The sequence below is a fragment of the Mesoplodon densirostris genome, chromosome 6, assembly GCF_025265405.1.
Source record: "Mesoplodon densirostris isolate mMesDen1 chromosome 6, mMesDen1 primary haplotype, whole genome shotgun sequence".
Lineage (NCBI taxonomy): Eukaryota > Metazoa > Chordata > Mammalia > Artiodactyla > Ziphiidae > Mesoplodon > Mesoplodon densirostris.
The window spans coordinates 37,343,978-37,364,232 of record NC_082666.1 but is presented as its reverse complement, the minus strand read 5'-3'; the positions used below and the strand labels follow the sequence as shown (position 1 = coordinate 37,364,232).

Here is a 20,255-nt window from a genome sequence, read left to right as displayed (position 1 = left end):
AAGTACCTGATATATTATAAATCATATTCAGACCACACCTACTAACCATGATAACAGATGGACTCTTAAGAATAAGCTCTGTTGGATAAACATCCTGACTCTCTCTCACCTTTTCAAGTATTATGTTTTTTTTTTTTAAACTGCTACCATCTATGATTTTCAATAGCCAGTCACTCCCATGAATATAGAAGAAAAACAATTATGCAGCTATGTCATCCAAATGCTGACAGATGGGTTTGGCATTTTTGTTGTAGACAGTGCAAAACTTCCAGAGTCATGTGAGGGGCACTGTGGAATTTCTTACATGACATTACACTGACCTTAAAGCGTAAACTGCAAATACAGTTTTATTGTTTTTGTATGAACCACAGGATTGACTGGAAAGGCAGCATGTTCAGTTATAGTGAACACCTGCTGGACTGTTGAATTTTTGCTAAAGCACATACACGATTTTGGCATCAACCACTGCCGCAGTATGGATGTAATTTTTTTTAAAGTTAAAATAGCAAATAATAAATATGGTATCTGGCAGTAGTATATCCTCAGTATCGTTTGTACAAAAACACAAAATTTAGAGGTAGCTGCCGATAATTTTTCATAATTTAATTATCCCAAAGAGTTACAATAATTCAGCTAAAATTCTACCAAGCCATTCTTCAGAAAAGTTTTCTAAATTTAAATGTCACAACGTTCCTATTTGGTTTGAGTTATCAAAGCAAAATATAAATAAATAAAAAATAATTCACATTCTCAATCTGCGTTCTTCTAAATGAAACTGCTATAGTTTCATCTCTTATTTAAATAAGAGAGATTTTCAGTTTAGTACCTCAATATACACAAACAGGAATTCAAAATTTCCTAGTTCTGCTTTCTCAGTGCATACTGACTAACCTTCTTCCCCATGACAAACTTCCTTTGCTGTCAAAAACAAATCAAGAGTTTTTAAAAGTATGTCAATGCAAAAACAAAATGCACAATCACAGTTTAAATGTTTTACAGAAATCTTTTTTTTTAAATGAGAGGTAACCTATGTTAAAAAAAAAAACAACTTATTTTTAAAACAGAGTTCTTTCACAGTAGGCTGTCATGTGCACTTCTGAGCCCATTACAGGGTAAGGAGAAGAGGAAGGTTTTGTTAAGATAATTGGAAGAATGAGGCTCTGTGGTTCAAAATGACCAGAAGAGGGGGGACGAGGGGACACTGTGTGCCTTCATGAAAGATCACTCAGCCTTCCTTTTAATCAGACAGACTTGAGAGATGGGAAGACACCGTGTCCTCATCTCCAGCTCAAATCACTGGAAACCAATTACGGGTTGGAACTCAGAAAGGTAAGTAGAAAAAACTCTGGAGTCAGATGACAGACAGTACCATCTCCTTAGCTATAACCTGCTACATCTTGATCTCAACATAAAATGGAGATAATTAACCTCCTTTTCAAAGTTGTTGAAAGGATTAAAGATCATGTATACAGAAATAAATATGTATGTATTGAAATGTCTGAAGAAATATTTACTAAAATATTAACAGTGGTTATTTTTGGCTGGCAGACTTATGAGTACATATTTTGTTTTCTTTATGCTTATCTGGATTTTCTAATTTTCATAAATTAGTATTACTTATATAAGTGGTGCATGTAAGTCACTTAGCACACACAGTGCTGGCACCCAGACTGGCTCAAAAATGGTGGCTACCATCATTATTAATACAAAAAAATAAAAGCAAAGTATCTTCTGCTCTTTCTTCTTGTTTCTGGATGCCTCTTTATGGAAGGAAAGTTATGAAATGAAGTAGATTGCATAACACAAAGGCCACGGCAGACTTCCCACTCCTGAGCCAAAGGAAAGGTCACAGCTTAGAGTAATAGGTCTTTATGTGTTTATGACTTAGTGTTGGGAAGAGCTGCCTAGCCATGGGAAAGCTCAGCTAACATGATGATTTAGCAAAGCAAATCAAAATGAAATTTGTCCTGGTCGTACAATAAATTAAAACATAAAATACCACCTACCTTCCTAGCTAATGTGAATTACGAGGATGCTTTGAAGAACAAATACTTCCCAATAGAACGCCCAGATCCAACAAAGTGATTAAGATTTGGATTTTTTTTAATGTGTTAATGATTATACAAGATAGGAACCTAGCTCATCTAAATTATTTTATTATTGAAGTATCTCAACTGATAATTCACCATAGGCTTGAAAATAAAGACCTTGGAAAAACCACCACAGGGAGTTGTTTAACCAAAATTATAATTATTATAATTGCAAGATTATCACACATAAATGCATTTGTATTTACTGTAGAAGAAACTGCACATTTTCAAAGAATTCTTTGAATTCAGCTAAATTTGGTAACAAAATGTTGTTACCTAAGATGAGTGTCAATATTCCTTTGATCTCAACTACAGTCAAGTAATTCCCTAGGGAAAACAGACTGAAGTTCAATGCTTATAAATAAATAATTCAGGGGATTTGAGCTTTGAAGAATATGAGGTTTTTGTTGTCTTGACTAGTGCTTCTAGATTTTTAGTAAGACTTTTCCATTCTCTACTTTCTCTTTATGTTTGACATACAATCTAATGCTTGGGAACATTTTCAAAGCTTTGGTAGTTTTAAATTTCTTGTAAATCTGATAATCAAACTTCATTTACATTGATTTCTTAGAAAACAACAAAACAATTCTATCCAGGTTCAAGCACAACAGTAAAAATGAGCTAGTAACAGTCTCTTTTGCCATAATATTGGACTTCGCATATTATTTTTAAATTATATAGCTTCCAAAAAGAATGGCACCTTTATCCCCTCCTTCTACCCTCCTCTGCCCCCAAAAGAAGTTAGCTAAACACCTAGATTTTCATAAATTGCAAAAAATGAGGCACAGAAACTAAAATCTAATTATGCTTAAAAACAAAAAGAGTATGTAAATAATTTTTCTGGCTTATACCAACACTTGCTTATTCTGGATCTGACAGTTTTGTGTAAGCAGTAAAGTTAGTGTTGTCTCCTCCTGATTAATGTAGAATTTTAAAAATTAAAAAAATAATGCCATTTATTAAGTAGACTAAAAATGAGAGGTGGGGTGGGAAGGAAAAGCAGGAGTCGAGGACACAAGTGTCTAGGCTGACTTTCAGTTTCCTTTTTGATAATTTTTTAAAAAAACGGAATTCTTCCTCTACTTTGTGTTGCCTGAGAACCACTATGGTTTTGTAAAGTCTATAACAGTAATTATATTTAATCACCACGAGTACATTTGTTTTAAGCCTATGAATACTACGTTAGTAATACTAAACTATCTCCATTGGCTTATTTGTAAAAAGAAAAATATATTATATATTTATATTCTTATAAAGTTAACACTGAGGGCCGAGGAAAGGGAACGAGTGTTTAATCACAGTTTCTCTGGACTCAATAACCAGACTGGGGTCTTGCTCAAGCCACCTGGTCAAGCAGTGTCTGAGGAAGAGTCATAGGAGGCAGAGACGATGAAATTGCCGCTGTTGGAGTGCCCGGCCACTGACTGGGCGGCCTGCTGGCTCAGATTGTTACAGATAAGCACCAGCTGGTTGCTCTGGGCCTCGGACAAGGTGCTGCAGCTCTGATACACACTGAAGTTGGTTTTCCTGCCAGGGATGTTCCCCTTCTCGCACATGGTCTTCACCATCTTGGCCAGCTTGTTCTTGCCGAGGGCCTGGCAGTTGTACCAATGCAGAGCCGCCAAGTTCACGACCGGCTTAATGGACAGGTAGAAAGGGGCATCCTCATAGCGCATAGCAGGAGGCCGCCGCTGGGCATACTCCTTATAGTCTTGGACGGGGCAGGTCTGTGGAGCATGCTGGGTGGCATACACACGGGAGTCTGTCCCCCCCCTCTTGGTTTTGGCATTTAGGTCACCAGTGTCTTGACCCATCCACTCCAAGTACTCCAGCCCCGTTTCTGTTACCCGGAGCCGAATATCACCCCACTTTAAGGTAGACCCGTGGAAGCCCGTACAGTGCCCAAAAGCTTTTGTGTTGTTGAGCCAGACGAGGTTGAGCAGACCCTCAGGGTTATAGCGGCTTAGCAGTCCCCTTTTCCGCAGAATGAGCTCATCAGCAAAGGTGAGCTTCATGGACTTGTGTGGCTTATTTCCTTTTCCTTTGCAGCGGAGTTCAATTTGCTTCTGTTTCAGGGCCTCTTGGGAGCGCTTGAATTCCTTATCCCTGGTGATACTGTAGCCATACCGGTGTTCTTTTAGGTACCGTTCAAGTCCACACTGGTAATTGGCCAAGCTGTTGGGTTCATACTCGGATCCATCCTTCTGCCTGGCATCCACAAAGAAAGAGGCCAGGTAGGCATCCAACTCTTTGCAAGGGATGACATAAATCTCTCTTGTTTCAGAAGGATACTTGGAGATGAGGAACTCCCGGAAATTGCGGAGCGCGGTCTGCGTGCTCCGGATGGTTTTCTCATTCTGCTCTCTGCTGAGCTCAGCTGCTCTTTCATCCTGGTCTGCAACAAATTGGGGAGGGGAGGGATAAAGAGGGTGTTGATGAGTTCAGACAATGCACTTTCTACTCTGAAATAAAGTTTTCTTTTATAATGAAAAAGAGAAAGAAGGAATCAATTTTAGAGATCACTAATAAATGTTATTTACATACCTGTTGCATTATAATAGCCAACTTCAGTTTCACAAATGATGTACTAGACAAGAGACGGCCCACTACAATCAAAATGAGCTTCTCATGTCATTGGCACATAGTTTAGTGCACGAAGATTTGTGGAAAGAGTGGGATTAGAGGCAGCCTTCGTTTTAGGAAAAAAGACATAACTGTGCTATTTACCCTAATGCAGTGTGCGAGGGCCCCATCAGAGCAACATATTTATTTTAAATCACTTCATTTGTGAAACCAGAGGTTGTACTGGTTCCATTTTATTGAATTAAACAAAAATATTTGAATCTGTTATTTAGCATTATCTCTAGAGATCTATATTTAAAAATTACTAAATAGATCATTTACAGCAGTTAACGAGACACATTCTACAACAATTCAGGTAAACGTGGTTTATAAATATTCTATATGTAATTGCAGGGCAGTTTACAATAAGTGATAAAAATATTTTGTGTTTTGCAAAATGAAAACAGACTCATAGATACAGAGAACAAATGGGTGGCTGCCAGACAGGAAAGGGGTGGGAAGGTGGGGCAAAATAGGTGAAGGGGATTAAGAGGTACAAACTTCCAATTATATAAATAAGTCACAGGGATGTAATACACAGCTTAAGGAATATGGTCATTAATACTGTAATAACTTTGTATAGGGACAGATGGTTACTAGATTTATTGTGGTGATCATTTCATAATGTATGCAAATGTCAAATAATTATGTAATACGCTTGAAACTAATATAATATTGTACATCAACTATATTTCAACACAAAAAAATTTGGTGTTTTGGGAAAGTAATGAGGATAAAACTTCCCAGCTATAAAGACAGGACAATGAAATTTGAGTAAGGCTATTATAATCAAGATGTAAGGAAGGGGTATGTCTCTTGGATAGTTTTACTTTATTAATTTATTATTTATATTTTGCCACCAAAGACTGGAGGTGCCTCTTTCCATTATGGATCACCCATGATTAAGTAGTGTTGCTCTGGAGTAGTGGTTCTCACATTTTAGTGAGCTTCAGAATCTCTCAGGATGCTCAATCAAAATCAGATTCCTCTATGCTCAGGATGAGGTTCAAGAGAACACACTTTGAGAAAAAAGATCTAGTGCTTATGGCTTATGAAGGAAGCCCTACTCTGTTTTACTAGATTTTTTTCTTTACAATGATTAAATTCAGTGATATCATTTCAATGATTTTCTCTCAGTAACATGTAATTTAAATTTGGGATGTTAACATTAACAATAAAATCATTTTGTCAAAAATGACCACAATTACGTCAGACATGGTCTGGGTGGAACTCAAAAGAGAAATTCTAAATATGAAATTACACAATAGAAAAAGCAGGCTATCCTATTTGATGTTGAGAGGCCAACACTAAGGTTAATTAAAAACAACATAAAAATGTAATTTCTGATTCTAAAGTATAATATAAAATTATTTTGTTTATCCCAATTATCTTATTTAGGAAAACTTTAGATTAATTTTTAAGGCTGCTCAGTGGGAAGTCTTTGAAATAACCACATACAATAAGAAAAATAAAATTTTGAATAAACTGAATTTTATTCACAAACACTACTTTTTGTATTACTATACACATTTATGAATGTCCATATTATTTTAAAATGACAGTTGTAAGGTATAATTGCCAAAGTTCTCATAACTTGATAAAATGAAATGAACTAAAAATCACTAAACTAGCTAATTAGATATTTTTATAGGCACATTTTTTGAGATCATATTTCCAAAATTCAAATACATAACAGTATATTTTATCCTTCATTAGACTTAACATTTGGCTATGCTATCTTCTTCCAGTTGAACAATAAAGATGTATATCTTTCCATTAGAAAGGTGAAGCCACATGTAACCTTTTACCATGCTAGCTTCCGTGACTGTTTACATGCAAAGCCAAAGGGGTCAGCACATCTGTTTATTGTGGCTACTTGTTCAAATATCTATCACAACAGTCTTCAAACTTTAAACAAAGACTTTCTAAGAAATAAACATTCAAAGACAACTGTAGGGAAAAAATTTCCAGTTCTTCAACTTTCACATGGAATCTTTCCTAAAATTTAGTTTTCTGAGATGAAGACCGAGTTTTCCATTCCAAACCTACTGTGTTACATACTCTGGGGCATTAAAGACTTTGAGGAGCCAAACAAAATTTATAAGTTATAAATCGATGATTAAATCCAAATATTGTCCACATTGTTGTCCTTCTCTGTCTTATACACATTCTGATATAGGTGAAATTTGTCATTGCAAACAGGGTATTTGGCTTGAATTAAGGTGTACTGAATTCAGGATTTTTGAAAGGCTTTTAGGTTAGTGAAGTTGATTCTTTCAATTGGAACTGGAATATTCTGCAGGACTGCCAAAATGTTCCAGATAAAGTAGAAGCTTAAAATTTTATTTAATTTTTTCATATTTAGCATGCTTTTGTTCACAAGATGCCTAACAACTATTATCAAATCATATGAAACACTGATTCTAGTTACAGTCAATCCTCATCATTTTATAAAATATTCAATATTTTCTACCTTTTTACAAAAATAAACTGACTGAAACAGATCCACATTATTAGCACCCTGCTAACACACAGTTGACCAACACCACAGCACTACTTCAACATCCTCAGCCCAGCCTCATTTCCAAGCCTTTTTCTCCTATTTGGTCTCAATCTTAGTTAAGAATCTGTGATATGGTGATTTATAACTATAACTATAACTATATATATATATATATATATATATATATATATATATATATATATATATATATATATATATATATATGGTCTTCGTCCGGGTTCTTGGCACAGAGCTCATAAAAGCCTTAGAATTTTCTGTGATGAGGGTGATCAATGTGTCTTTTGTTAATGTTCATGAGGTAACTTTTGGAAAGCACCTACGGGTAAGGGCTGGTTGTCAGTGGAGGCAAGCAGATTTCTGGAGTGGAACTTTCAGTCCTACCCCACTTCTCCACCTTTGGGGAGGGGAGAGAGGCTGGAGATTGGGTTCAAACACCAATGATTTAATCAACTGTGTTTATGTAATGAAGGCTCCATGAAACCCCAAAAGGACAGGGTTCAGAGAGCTTCCCGGCTGGTGAACATGTGCAGAGTGGTACACCTTGCCTTAAGCATCTCTCTCATGTGGCTATTCCTGAGTTATGTTCTTTTATAATAAGTTGGTAATCCAGTAAGTAAAATGTTTCTCTGAGTTCTGTGTGCTGCACTAGCAAATTAATCCCTGCCAAGGACGGGGGTCTCTGTAATCTTCTATTTATGATGGGTCAGTCTTATAGGACTGAGCCCTTAACCTGTGGAATCTGATGCTACCTCTAGGTAGATAGTGTCAGAAGTGAACTGAATTACAGGACACCCAGCTGGTACAGGAGAATTTCTTGGTGGTGTGGAACCCCTCTACTGCCCAACATCAGAACTGGGTATATAACTGTAGAGCCATTCCATCTGTAGGAAGATAAAAGTAGAGTGTCAGGGCCTCCCTGGTGGCGCAAGTGGTTGGGAGTCCGCCTGCCGATGCAGGGGATACAGGTTCGTGCCCCGGTCTGGGAGGATCCCATATGCCGCGGAGCGGCTGGGCCCGTGAGCCATGGCCGCTGGGCCTGCGCGTCCGGAGCCTGTGCTCCGCAACGGGAGAGGCCACAACAGTGAGAGGCCCACATACCGCAAAAAGAAAAAAAAAAAAAAAAAAGTAGAGTGTCACATTATCATATCCTTTCCTAACAGCCTGGAATTCACCACAAGAGGAGTTTGGAAGGGTAGAGAAACCCTCATTCATTTTGCATGAATAGGGGGAAGTAAATGGCTTTAAAGTCAAGTAATAGTAATACGTTTTTTGGCTAATGACAAAATCAAATAAAACCGGGGAAGACTGATAATAAAATATAGAACGGTTTTAATTATCTTGCATTTATCTCTAGTTTTAGAAATTTTTCTGATCCACTTCCTTTTAAAAACTTTTTGTTAGGTATAACATGCATACAAGAAAGCAGACCAGTCATTAAGTGCATGCAATTATCTTTCACAAATTGAGTCCCGTGCCTAGATCAAGAAAAAGAGTATCAGGGACTTCCCTGGTGGTCCAGCGGTTAAGACTCAGCACTCCCAATGCAGGGGGCCCGGGTTTGATCCCTGGTCAGGGAACTAGATCCCGCATGACGCAACTAAAAGCCTGCATGCCGCAACGAAACGAGCCTGCATGCCGCAACGAAACGATCCCGCACGCCGCAAGGAAGGTCTCACGTGCCACAACTAAGACCTGGCGCAGCTAGCTAAAAACACAACACAACATAACATAAGAAAAAGAGTATCACTAGCACCTCCGAAACCTTCCTCATGTCCCCTTCTTCCAGTTGCTCACTCCCACAAAGAATAACAGCTATCCTGACTTGAAATAGCATACGTTTGTCTGGCCTATTATTATAACTTATATGAATGAAATCTTAGAGGATGAACTCTTTTGTGTCTGGCTTCTTTTGCTCAACATTATGTTTGGAAGTTTCATCCGTACTGTTATGTAGTTGTAGATAATTTATCTTCTTTACTGTGTAACATTCCATTGTGTGAATATATCACAATTTATTCTTCCACTCTATTGAACATTTGGGTAGTTTTCAGTTTAGGGCTATTTCCAATAAAATTGTTATGAACACTCTAGTAGGTGTCTTTTGGTAAGTCACATGGATGCATTTTTTTTGGGTGTATACTTAGAATTAGAACTGCTAGGTCGGGGCCTCCCTGGTGGCGCAGTGGTTAAGAGTCCGCCTGCCGATGCAGGGGATACGGGTTCGTGCCCCGGTCTGGGAGGATCCCATATGCCGCGGAGCGGCTGGGCCCGTGAGCCATGGCCGCTGGGCCTGCGCGTCCGGAGCCTGTGCTCCGCAACGGGAGAGGCCACAACAGTGAGAGGCCCGCATACCGCAAAAAGAAAAAAAAAAAAAAAAGAACTGCTAGGTCATAGGAAATCACATGTCCTGCTTTAATAAATACTAAACAAGTTTCCAAAGTGGTTGTACCAACTTGCTTTCTCCATGAGTGTGAGAGCTCAGATTGCTCCATATCTTCAGCAACACTAAGTAATGTTAGTCTTTTTTATTCTAGCTATTCTGTTGGGTGTGTAATGCTACTGCACTGAACTTTTAAATTTTCATTTCTCTGATGACTGATGAAGCTGAACAGCTCTTCATAGGTTTATTGGCCACTCAGATATTTGCTTTTGTAAAGTGCCTGTTAAAGTTATTTTCTACTGGACTGTCTGCCTTTAACGGTTTTTTTAATTTTTATTTTATTATTTATTTTGGCTGTGCCGGGTCTTAGTTGTGGCATGTGGGATCTAGTTCCCTGACCAGAGGTCAAACCCAGGCCCCCTGCACTGGGAGCACGGAGTCTTACCCACTGGACCACCAGCGAAGTGAAGTCCCTGCCCTTTACTGTTTGCAGGAGGTTTTAACATATCCTGCGTTTGAGTCTTTGTCAGATAAATGTATTACAAATATCTTCTCTGAGTCTGTGGCTTGCACTTTCACTTTCTTAATAGTGTCTTTTAAAGAACAAGAGTTCTTAATCCTAATATAGTCCAATTATCAATTTTTTCCCTTTATGACTCATGCTTTTTTGCATCCTGTTTAAGAAATTCTGCTTATTCCAAGATCATGAGAAATCTATTTCTTCCAAAAGCTTTACTGTTTCAGTCTTTACATTTTGATCTGCCATCTACTAGAACATCCATCTATATGTTCTAAGATAGAAATTAAGAGTATTTTTTTACATGGACCTTGATCCTTTTGATTTTAATAAAAGCAATACAGCATATGGTACAGTATCTAAAAGCTACAAATGGGTAGAAAGTAAAAGTAAGTCACCCTCTCATCCCATCTCCTTGTCACCATATTTCCCTCTACATGGGAACCAATGTTACCAATTTATTGGGTATAATTTTGGGATTTTCTATGCACACACAGTTATTCCTCTCCTTTCAAAAAGGGTGGAGGAATATACTATGCATCCTATTCTGCAACTATGCATCCTATTCCGCACTTTGCTTTTTACCATTAACAATGTATTAAAGATAGCTCTATATCATTACACACACAGTTGCCTCAATCTTTCTAACAGCTGTAAATAAAGTATTTTATATGGATACACTATATTTATCTGATTCCCTGTTGATGGATATCTGCATTATTTCCATCCTATTCCTATTATAAACAATGCTGCACTGGGTATCCTCGTATACATGACATTTCCTACACATGAGCAAGTATATATACAGAATGAATTTCCAAAAGTAGAACCGCTATATTGCTGTTCCCCTGTACATCTGCTGTGCCAAATTAACTTCTGTGATAAGGTATGAGAGTGCTGGTTTAATCATATCTTCCGAGATATAAGGTATTATCAAACTTCTTAATCTTTGCTTATTTAATTTGTAAAATATACATTGTGGTTTTAAATTTTTCATTTCTTTTATGATAAATGACATTTAACATTTTTCAAATACTTATTAGCCCCCTGTATTTTCTCATTTTCTTTCTGTGGATTGCTTCTGTACTTTGTCCATTTTAAAAAATATTTATTTATAGGAGCTCTAGATATATTTAGCCTTCTTTTTCTTATTATTATTATACTTAGCCCTGTGTAATGTATATAAAGATGTGTATATGTGTATTTTTTTTTTTTAGTTTGCCTTTTGTATTTGTGACTTTGTTACATTTATGGGATTGAATTTATCTGTTTTTAAAAATATTTCCGGGCCTCCCTGGTGGCGCAAGTGGTTGAGAGTCCGCCTGCCGATGCAGGGGATACGGGTTTGTGCCCCGGTCTGGGAGGATCCCATATGCCGCGGAGCGGCTGGGCCCGTGAGCCATGGCCGCTGAGCCTGCGCGTCCGGAGCCTGCGCGTCCGGAGCCTGTGCTCCGCAACGGGGGAGGCCACAACAGTGAGAGGCCTGCATACCGCAAAAAAAAAAAAAAAAAAAAAAAAAAATATTTCCTACATTTTGTGTTAGACATATTTTCCCCACTGTGAAACCATAATACAATTCTCTTTTGTTTTCTTCAAAGCATTCTTAATTTCATTTTTATTTTATTTATTTATTTTGGCCACGCCATGTGGCATGTGGGATCTTAGTTCCCCCACCAGGGATTGAACCTGTGCTCCCTGTGGTGGAAGCTCGGAGTCTTAACCACTGGACCACCAGGGAAGTCCCTTTAATATTTAAAATATTTGATCATCTGAATTAATTTTGGTTTAAGGTAGGTACTAACTTATATTTTTTCCTAGATAGCCACCTAGCTGTTATCAATAAATAACAGTGGTGATTGTGGTTGTAGAGAAGTCAATGGTCAGCATAATCTTTCTCCCTTCGGGGTCTCTTGATTGCACTTTGCGGGTGGGAGCTGGGTAGCTGAATGATTATTTCTTTATCTGTGAATGGCTACAACTTTACTAGGCTATATTTCAGTGTTGATCACTGTGCACCCATCTTTTTTCTGGTACATAGTGTGTCCTTTCAAGTCATAAATTCAAGCATTTCTCCACTGCCTTGTTGCAGTGGCAGATGACTTCCCATAAAGATGGCAAGTGTGTATGTGGTCCTCTATGCAGTCTTGCTTCCTCTGCTACTCTCTGCTATCAAATAGGGTCCAGGGAAGCTCTGACCACCAACCCAAGCTCCCCATTCCAGTTCTTCAAAAGTGATTGTTAATTTTGCCACTCAGCAGTAGAAAACTGAGGTCTCATACCTTCATCTGAGAGCTACAGTCACAGTTCTCTTGGTATCATATCCAAATCCCTGTTTCATCGCTATGTTTGGCAACCTTTCTTTATATACTGTGGTTCTAGCAGAAGACTTTTAGTTTATTTGAGAAAATGTTTGTTTCTGTTTCTCTTTCTTGTCTTGAAGCGATTTCAAAGAGAAGTCAGAATTATGATCCAGCTCTTTGCATTTGAATGAGATTGCTGCAATTTCCAGTCCCTAACTTGGTGCCATGCACTTAATAGAGATTCCATAAATGTTCACTGAATGCTTTCTGATCCATGAAATCTACTCTATGAAGAAGGGTTATATTCCTGAAGATTTGGGCATTCATCAAAAACTCAGCAGTCAAACTTCATTAAATTTTGTTTGAATGTACGTGGTAAGAAATAGAACTTGGATTCTAAATAGCAACAAAAATTGTTTTCAGGGCCTCCCTGGTGGCGCAAGTGGTTGAGAGTCCGCCTGCCGATGCAGGGGATACGGGTTCGTGCCCCGGTCTGGGAGGATCCCATATGCCGCGGAGCGGCTGGGCCCGTGAGCCATGGCCGCTGAGCCTGCGCGTCCGGAGCCTGCGCGTCCGGAGCCTGTGCTCCGCAACGGGGGAGGCCACAACAGTGAGAGGCCCGCATACCGCAAAAAAAAAAAAAAAAAAATTGTTTTCAACACAAACAAAAATGATAAAGATCACTTTCAATTTTCTTAAGAGAAGTATGTATATGGTTTAGCAGACAAACTGAATGAGTCACTGTCATTAATGAAGAAAATGCACTGAGATGAGCTAAATGGTTTTATTATATCAAGGAAGTTGTGATTAATAACAAATTTTAAAAGTTGAATGTGGGTAAAATCCCAAAAGTCTAGAAAACTGAACGGAGAAGACAAGGTAGCAGCCCAAAATATGCAAGTACAATTTTTTTTTCTAAGCAGATCAGATATTTAACAATTGGAAGCGAAGTTTTAAAGATGGTGAATGAGTAGGCATTAGAATCATGTTTCCTATGGTTCTCGTGAACCTAATACACCTAACAGTCTAATCACTGTATGTGCCCAGACCTAAAACGTAACTTAGCTCTGTCTCCACAAACTTGCTCTTTCACCCAGTCAGTGCCTCCACCACCTACCTACTTGCCCAAGCTGAAACCTGAGCACCATCCTTGACACCTGCTCTCCCCCCTTCTACAGCTAATCCATCAAGTCCTGCTGGGCCACCTCATTTCATGTGCACTTAATGAGTAACTAAAACATGTTAGGAATTAAGTAAAAACTGGGTTTAAAGGATGAGTGCTTTTGTGGAATTTACCATGACAAAACGACAAATGCTATGAAGAAAAGTAACAGGGTACTGTGAGAAAGAATAAGTGACCCACTTAAAGACCTGAAAATAAGAAGCCAGTCATACAAAGTATAGGAGGAAGAGAAGAAGGAACACCACATGAGAAGTTCCTACAATGGAAACTGAGTTTCCATTCTGAAAGAATGTCAGTGTGCCCAGAGTGAAGTGATTGAAAGGAGACTGGTACAATGAGAGGTCTGAAAACTCACAGGCTGGATCTCGCCGGGCCTTGTCTGTAAGTCATTATTAATGACTTTGTATTTTGTCCTAAGAAAACTAGTTGTTCAGAAAACTACATGGTCAGATTTGCATTGCTCTGTTATGATATAAACCTACCTCCTACCATGCTAAGAAAATCTTCAATAAACTCTGCTTTATATAAATAGGGCTGAGTTCACATCTGGATGATCGGGTGGAAAACATTCCCAGACAATGAAATGATCCATAATCTGAACCTTCTTGATGGAAGCAGAAGGTCAGAGCCAGAGGGAGCAAGAGAATATCCAAGTCAACCACCACCTCCCCTCCTCTCCTCCCCCACAAAAAAAAGAAAAGGTATTAGAAGATGTATGAAGTTTTAAAGCAGACAACTTTTCTATACTTATTTAGTCTCTATGCTCCATTAATTACATTATTTTTTCATGTATTTATCATTTGGGAATCCTGAGTACCCAGCATATGTTTCCGCACAGCAGAGCTACCAAATGAAGACTGAGTATGAAGACTGTCTGAATATGTACTATTAAAAGAATTTTAAATCCATAAATCCTCCACATATATTTTGAATGACTGAACATGTCGCGCTGTGATCTGAGTTTGATATAAAGAGGGAGAACTTCTGGACACGCATGGCTTTCAAAAATGTATTCTAAAAAGGTCTGCCTTTCCCCAGACCTTCACTTTGTACTACCTTCCCTCTCCCCACACCATAGCCTGCTGGGCTACTATTTTAGTGGTGCTGACTGTCACTGTATCACTAGTATGGTTTTGGTTTTAAGTAGGGAGGTTGGATAAACTCTGTATGCAGAAGATGTGAGTGACCATAGTTCTTTGAATAAGTGGTCACATTTCCTTCCTGTACCATCCTCGAGAGCCATAATATTTATTACTAAAACTTACTTGAAGTTTCTCAAAAGGGGAAGCCATCCCATAAACCTAGTGTAGTGAAACGGGTCTTTGATAAACGTAGCCAACAGATTGAAAAGTTTTAGATTACTGACTTCCAAGAGATCTGTGACCTGGAGCAGGGCCCCAGGAAAAGCCTCAGCACAAGCCCAGGGAATCTTAGGAGAGCCTGAGTAAAGCTTTTATGCAGACAGCTTTTCTGTACTTATTTACATAGTCTCCATGCCCCATTAATCCAATTATTTCCTCCCTTGTTAGGAGATGGCATGGAAAAACACATAATTAGTGCTGTATCTTGTGTTCTCATTAAATTTGAGGAGATTTATGTTAGATTTAAATTAGATCCATTTGCTTCTATTGCTGTGGCACTCAATTTAACAAAAAATAAACTTAGCTATCACATCCCTTTTGTGATTTTATTAAAGCAATACATCTGAAGCAATAAGAAACATTTCCTGATGTTTAACTTCTTTTTAACTCATTTAAGAAGAGTATTTTGTCTTTCTACTTGATAGAGAAATGATGTTTAAATTCTCTTTATAAATCAATGAATAATAAGTCCATGAGCTTATTAAATAAGAATATATTTTAAATTTGAAAAGTAAAAAAAGCAAAAGAAATCTGGTGAGTAGATGTATTTATGAGGCTGCAGTTAGAATTAAAATTTAATCCACATTTGTGGCACAGGCTCCAGGTTCTATAGGAATTCAGAAAGAAATGAGAGAGAGAGAGAAGTCAAAGAAGAGTTTGAACTGGGTTAGAGCTCTGTTTCGGGGAAAAGGGACTTGGGTTAGGTATTAAAGGATGGGTACCGTTTGGTTAAGTGGAACAGGAGGGTAGGGCATCCCAGGAAGAAACTGCATGAGCAAAGGGAAAGGTATGGGAAGGCTTGCGCTCATGAGGACTGTGAAACACCGATCCTGGTCTGGGGGTTAGAGTGGGAATAAAGCCAGGCCAGTGAGATGGACAAATGGAGGGTCTTATATAGTAATTATAAAGATATACACCAACAAGAGGAGACTGAATATGCTAAGTGCAAAGGACCTCTACATGCCAAACATTTGAAGAAGGTACTTAAAAAAAAAATAAATCAACACCCCATTTCTCCACCTCTGACATTCTTTACTCCCCTTACACTGTTCTCTTCTTCCATACTCCTATTACCATCTGACATAATACATATTTAATTGATAACTTGTTTAGCATCTGTCTCTGCCCACCCAGTGGGCTGTGAGCTCTTTAAGAGCCAGGACTTCGCTGCTTTATTCCCAGGGTCTGAAAAAGCACTTGAGAAGTAGTAACATTCAGTAAACATTTGTTGACTGAATTAACAACAAAGCTGAAAGGAAAGTTACTGAGATAACTCTGTGTGTGTAACTACACAATCCACTTTAGACCAACTATACTGACTGCATTGAGAAAGGACTAAAAATAAAAATCAGTGACACAAAATTAAATTTTGGGTCTCACAATCAGAATCTCAAAGTCACCTTATCCTTTATTAAGGTTCTTCAGAGTTAGCTGTGGTCAGGGCAGGTGATCTGGATGTCTATAATAATGAAATGACTTATAAGGCCACTGGAAGCTTTTCCCAGGGCTAATTTCTCAGGAAATAAGGACCTATCAGCTCTCACACAAACTGCTGTAAGACAATATCTTTATCTTAACTATCAGGATAAGGAAAAAACAAGTAATACTTTAACAAAAGTCCATACCAGAATTAATATATCCATAAAATCAAGGGACAGCTCCCTCCCTCCAATGCTGACCTCCACTTTATTTTTTTAAATATTTATTTACTATTTTTGACTGCGTTGGGTCCTAGTTGTGGCGCGTGGGATCTTTCATTGCAGTGCATGGGCTTCTCTCTAGTTGTGGTGTGCAGGCTTCAGAGTGCACAGACTCTGTAGTTGTGGCACAAGGGCTCTGTAGTTGCAGCACGCGGGCTTAGTTGCCCCGCAGCATGTGGGATCTTAGTTCCCCGACCAGGGATCAAACCCGCATCCCCTGCGTTGGAAGGCAGATTCTCTCTTTTTTTTAAATTAATTTATTTGGCTGCCTCGGGTCTTAGTTGTGGCACATGGGATCTTCGCTGTGGTATGTGTGATCTTTCGCTGTGGCGTGCGGGCTTCTCTAGTTGTGGTGCATGGGCTCCAGAGCACTTGGGCTCAGTAGTTGCAGTGCGTGGCCTTAGTTGCCCCACAGCATGTGGTATCTTAGTTCCCTGACCAGGGATCAAACCCGCGTCCCCTGCATTGGAAGGCGGATTCTTAACCGCTGGACCAGCGGGCAAGTCCCCTGACCTCCACTTTAAAAAGAGATTAACCTGACATTATGGTGTCAGCTATTAGGTACTTCTTCTATACACATATTCATTGGATGTAAATTTTCTTATGACTCTATGTTCAAGGAAAATGATCTTGGCATTAAAAAAAATATGCCCTGGTTGGTAATCTTACGAATAGGCCTACTTCAATTTTATTTGTCAGGGGTTACAAAACTCATATTTGCCAACATTCATGTTTCATTTTTAAAAATAGCAATAGCTCCTAACCTCTGCAAATTTATTTCAACAAATAGTGAGGTGTATTTACTTTAAAGGTGGAAAACAAATTCAGATTACCTTATAACTACCATAAAATGTATTAAAGGGCTTCCCTGGTGGCGCAGTGGTTGAGAGTCTGCCTGCCGATGCAGGGGACACCGGTTCATGCCCTGGTCCGGGAAAATGCCACATGCCGCGGAACAGCTGGGCCCGTGAGCCATGGCCGCTGAGCCTGTGCGCCCGGAGCCTGTGCTCCGCAATGGGAGAGGCCACAACAGTGAGAGGCCCGTGTACCGCAAAAAAAAAAAAAAAAAAAAAAAAAAAAAAAAGTATTAAAATGTCAGTGTCTTCTTTCTCCTTTAAATACTCAAATCGTTGCACATTTCAATGCTTTTTCCTAAAACTTTAAAACGCAGGCTATTTTCTGGGATTGTTAACATCACTAATTGAAGCCAGACTTGTATGCTATTATAGCTGTCTGACCAGCAAATTATTTTTATGCTCAGTTAATCTTCTCCAATAATGGAAGTAAAGCACACTTCTTAAATACACATTCATGAGCATGAAAATTTAGCACAATAGTACCAGTTAGTCCGGTATGATTTTTGATAGTATTTTTCACTGAAGTAGAATCACTTAAATAAACATTAGTCACCTGCTCATTTCTCCTGGTTGTACGTCATGTGACTCTAGAACCTCTGGAGAATTCTCTCCTTGATAAAAGTTTAGAAATAAAATAGGGCACAAAAAATACCAGTATTTATTAAATAAACAAAGTGCAGGCAAAACCTCTTCCTCACCTATATTCACTGTTTTCTGTATATATGAATTAAATCAGGCCAAGGTGCTGTGTTTGTTGGAAGGTAAGGTGAGATATCACTTGTGTAAAGACTAGGCACTAACCTTGCAGATCCTCGCAACAAGGAATTAATTTATGGCCAACAGGGTGCAGGAGTCTCCATTTTTAACAAGTTCTCGGGTAGTTCTAATATAGCTTTGGTCTAAGGCCATGCTTTGAAAAACACAGCTTCATCTCTCCTTCCCCCTAGAAGGCCTAAAAAATGACTCTTCTTTCAAATAAGTCTCAGCCCAAGCCTCCGTTACAGCAGGTGACACAGAGCTGGGATGGCAGATTTCCGGATCTGAACGTTTTTATGTCCCAGGCAGAACAGTTGCTTCATGAATAAATAATAAATGTTTAAAAGTGGCTTCTGTTTCAGTGAAAAATACTATCAAAAATCATACTGGACTAACTAATATTGTTAGTCAACAAAATAATGAATGAGTCAAAGAATTACTTCCCTCTGAAACCCACTGGATTCAGATTTTTTCTTTCATAATGTCTCTGAATTTATTAAGTTCAACATTGTTTCCCTAATTGCCAAAGACCATTTTTAAAATCTAACCTTGCCTGGTCCCTTTCAGGGCAGTTAACGTGGGTAGTGTAGTTAATGGTTAATGGCTCCAGCTCTGCCAATAAGAATGCTTACATTCAAATCCCATCTATGTGAATCTGTATAACTTTTTAAACTTAAGCCTCTGTTTCTTCAATTGTTAAATAAATATAATAATTGTACCCATTTCTTAAGAGTTCTATGAGAATTAAGGTAGGAAAGCAAACCACTTAGCTCAGTGTTGGACACATGAATCATCTAGTTCAACTCTTTATAAATATTGCTGCTGAGAAATGTGTTCCAACCCACTAAATCAAAGTCTTCCTACTTCACCTGAGTCCTCCTCTACTGATGCTTTAATTTGCAACAAATATTTACTAATTCTTCCAAGATAGATCTATAAAGGCCACCCATATTGGGCATTTGTGCATAACTGAACATATCCTGCCATGGGCATATGGAAACAACTGGAGTTAATATCTATATCTAAAACAGCTCTCAGATACTCTGGTTTCTCTTCAGAACACGTAAGTCTTTCGCCTCTTACTAAAACAGCTCTCAGGAGACCTTCCATTCCACATGACCTAGAATCCTTTTTTAATTTTTTATAAATTAATTTAATTTATTTATTTTTGACTGCGTTGGGTCTTTGTTGCTGCACATGGGCTTTCTCTAGTTGCGGTGAGCGGGGACTACTCTTTGTTGCGGTGCGCGGGCTTCTCATTGCGGTGGCTTCTCTTGTTGCGGAGCACGGGCTCTAGGAGCATGGGCTTCAGTAGTTGTGGCACGCGGGCTCAGTATTTGTGGCTCGCGGGCTCTAGAGCGCAGACTCAGCTACTGTGGTGCAGGGGCTTAGTTGCTCCGCGGCATGTGGGATCTTCCCAGACCAGGGATTGAACCTGTGTCCCCTGCACTGGCAGGCGGATTCTTAACCACTGTGCCACCAGGGAAGTCCATGACCTAGAATCCTGTGATTTGACACACTTAGTGTGTTACTATAAGAAGAGACATTATGTGACTGTATGAATTCAGTACAGTAATAAACAAAGGTATAATCATGGAATTCTCTAAGAATGTTGCTCTTTTGGACTAAATGAAGAAAATGAAGGTATCTCCTCAATTGCTCCTTCCACTCAAAAAGAGACACAGCATCCCAGGTGTGACCTAATAAGCCTTGAGGGCAGCCCTGTTAGCTAGGGACAGCTCGATGCTAGCCACATTTGCTTAGAAGGGAGTAAATTCAAACAGGCTTCACAAATAGAGGAGATGTGGCATTCAGTGACAACTAAGAAGACGCTAAAGGGAGATCAGATGACAGGAGTGAATAAAAACCAGATGAAGCTTCTCAAATCTCAAACTTAATTTCAAGTCACATAAAAGAAATTAAGCAATCCAAAGGTGAAAAGAATAGAACAAGAGAATAAATATT

General features: G+C 38.7%; 1 protein-coding gene across 2 annotated transcripts in view; it reads right to left on the bottom strand.

Moving 5' to 3' along the window:
• KIAA1958 (KIAA1958 ortholog) overlaps positions 1 to 20,255 on the bottom strand; it is an 83,534-nt gene that overhangs the window by 39,933 nt on the left and 23,346 nt on the right. Inside the window, exon 2 of one of the 2 annotated variants that reach the window (XM_060100893.1) lies at positions 4,402 to 4,485. The exons of the other annotated variant lie outside the window; for it this stretch is intronic. Within the exon in view, the coding sequence (XP_059956876.1) occupies positions 4,402 to 4,485 (84 nt within the window). The remainder of the gene's footprint in view (positions 1 to 4,401; positions 4,486 to 20,255) is intronic. 2 annotated transcript variants of the gene reach the window in all.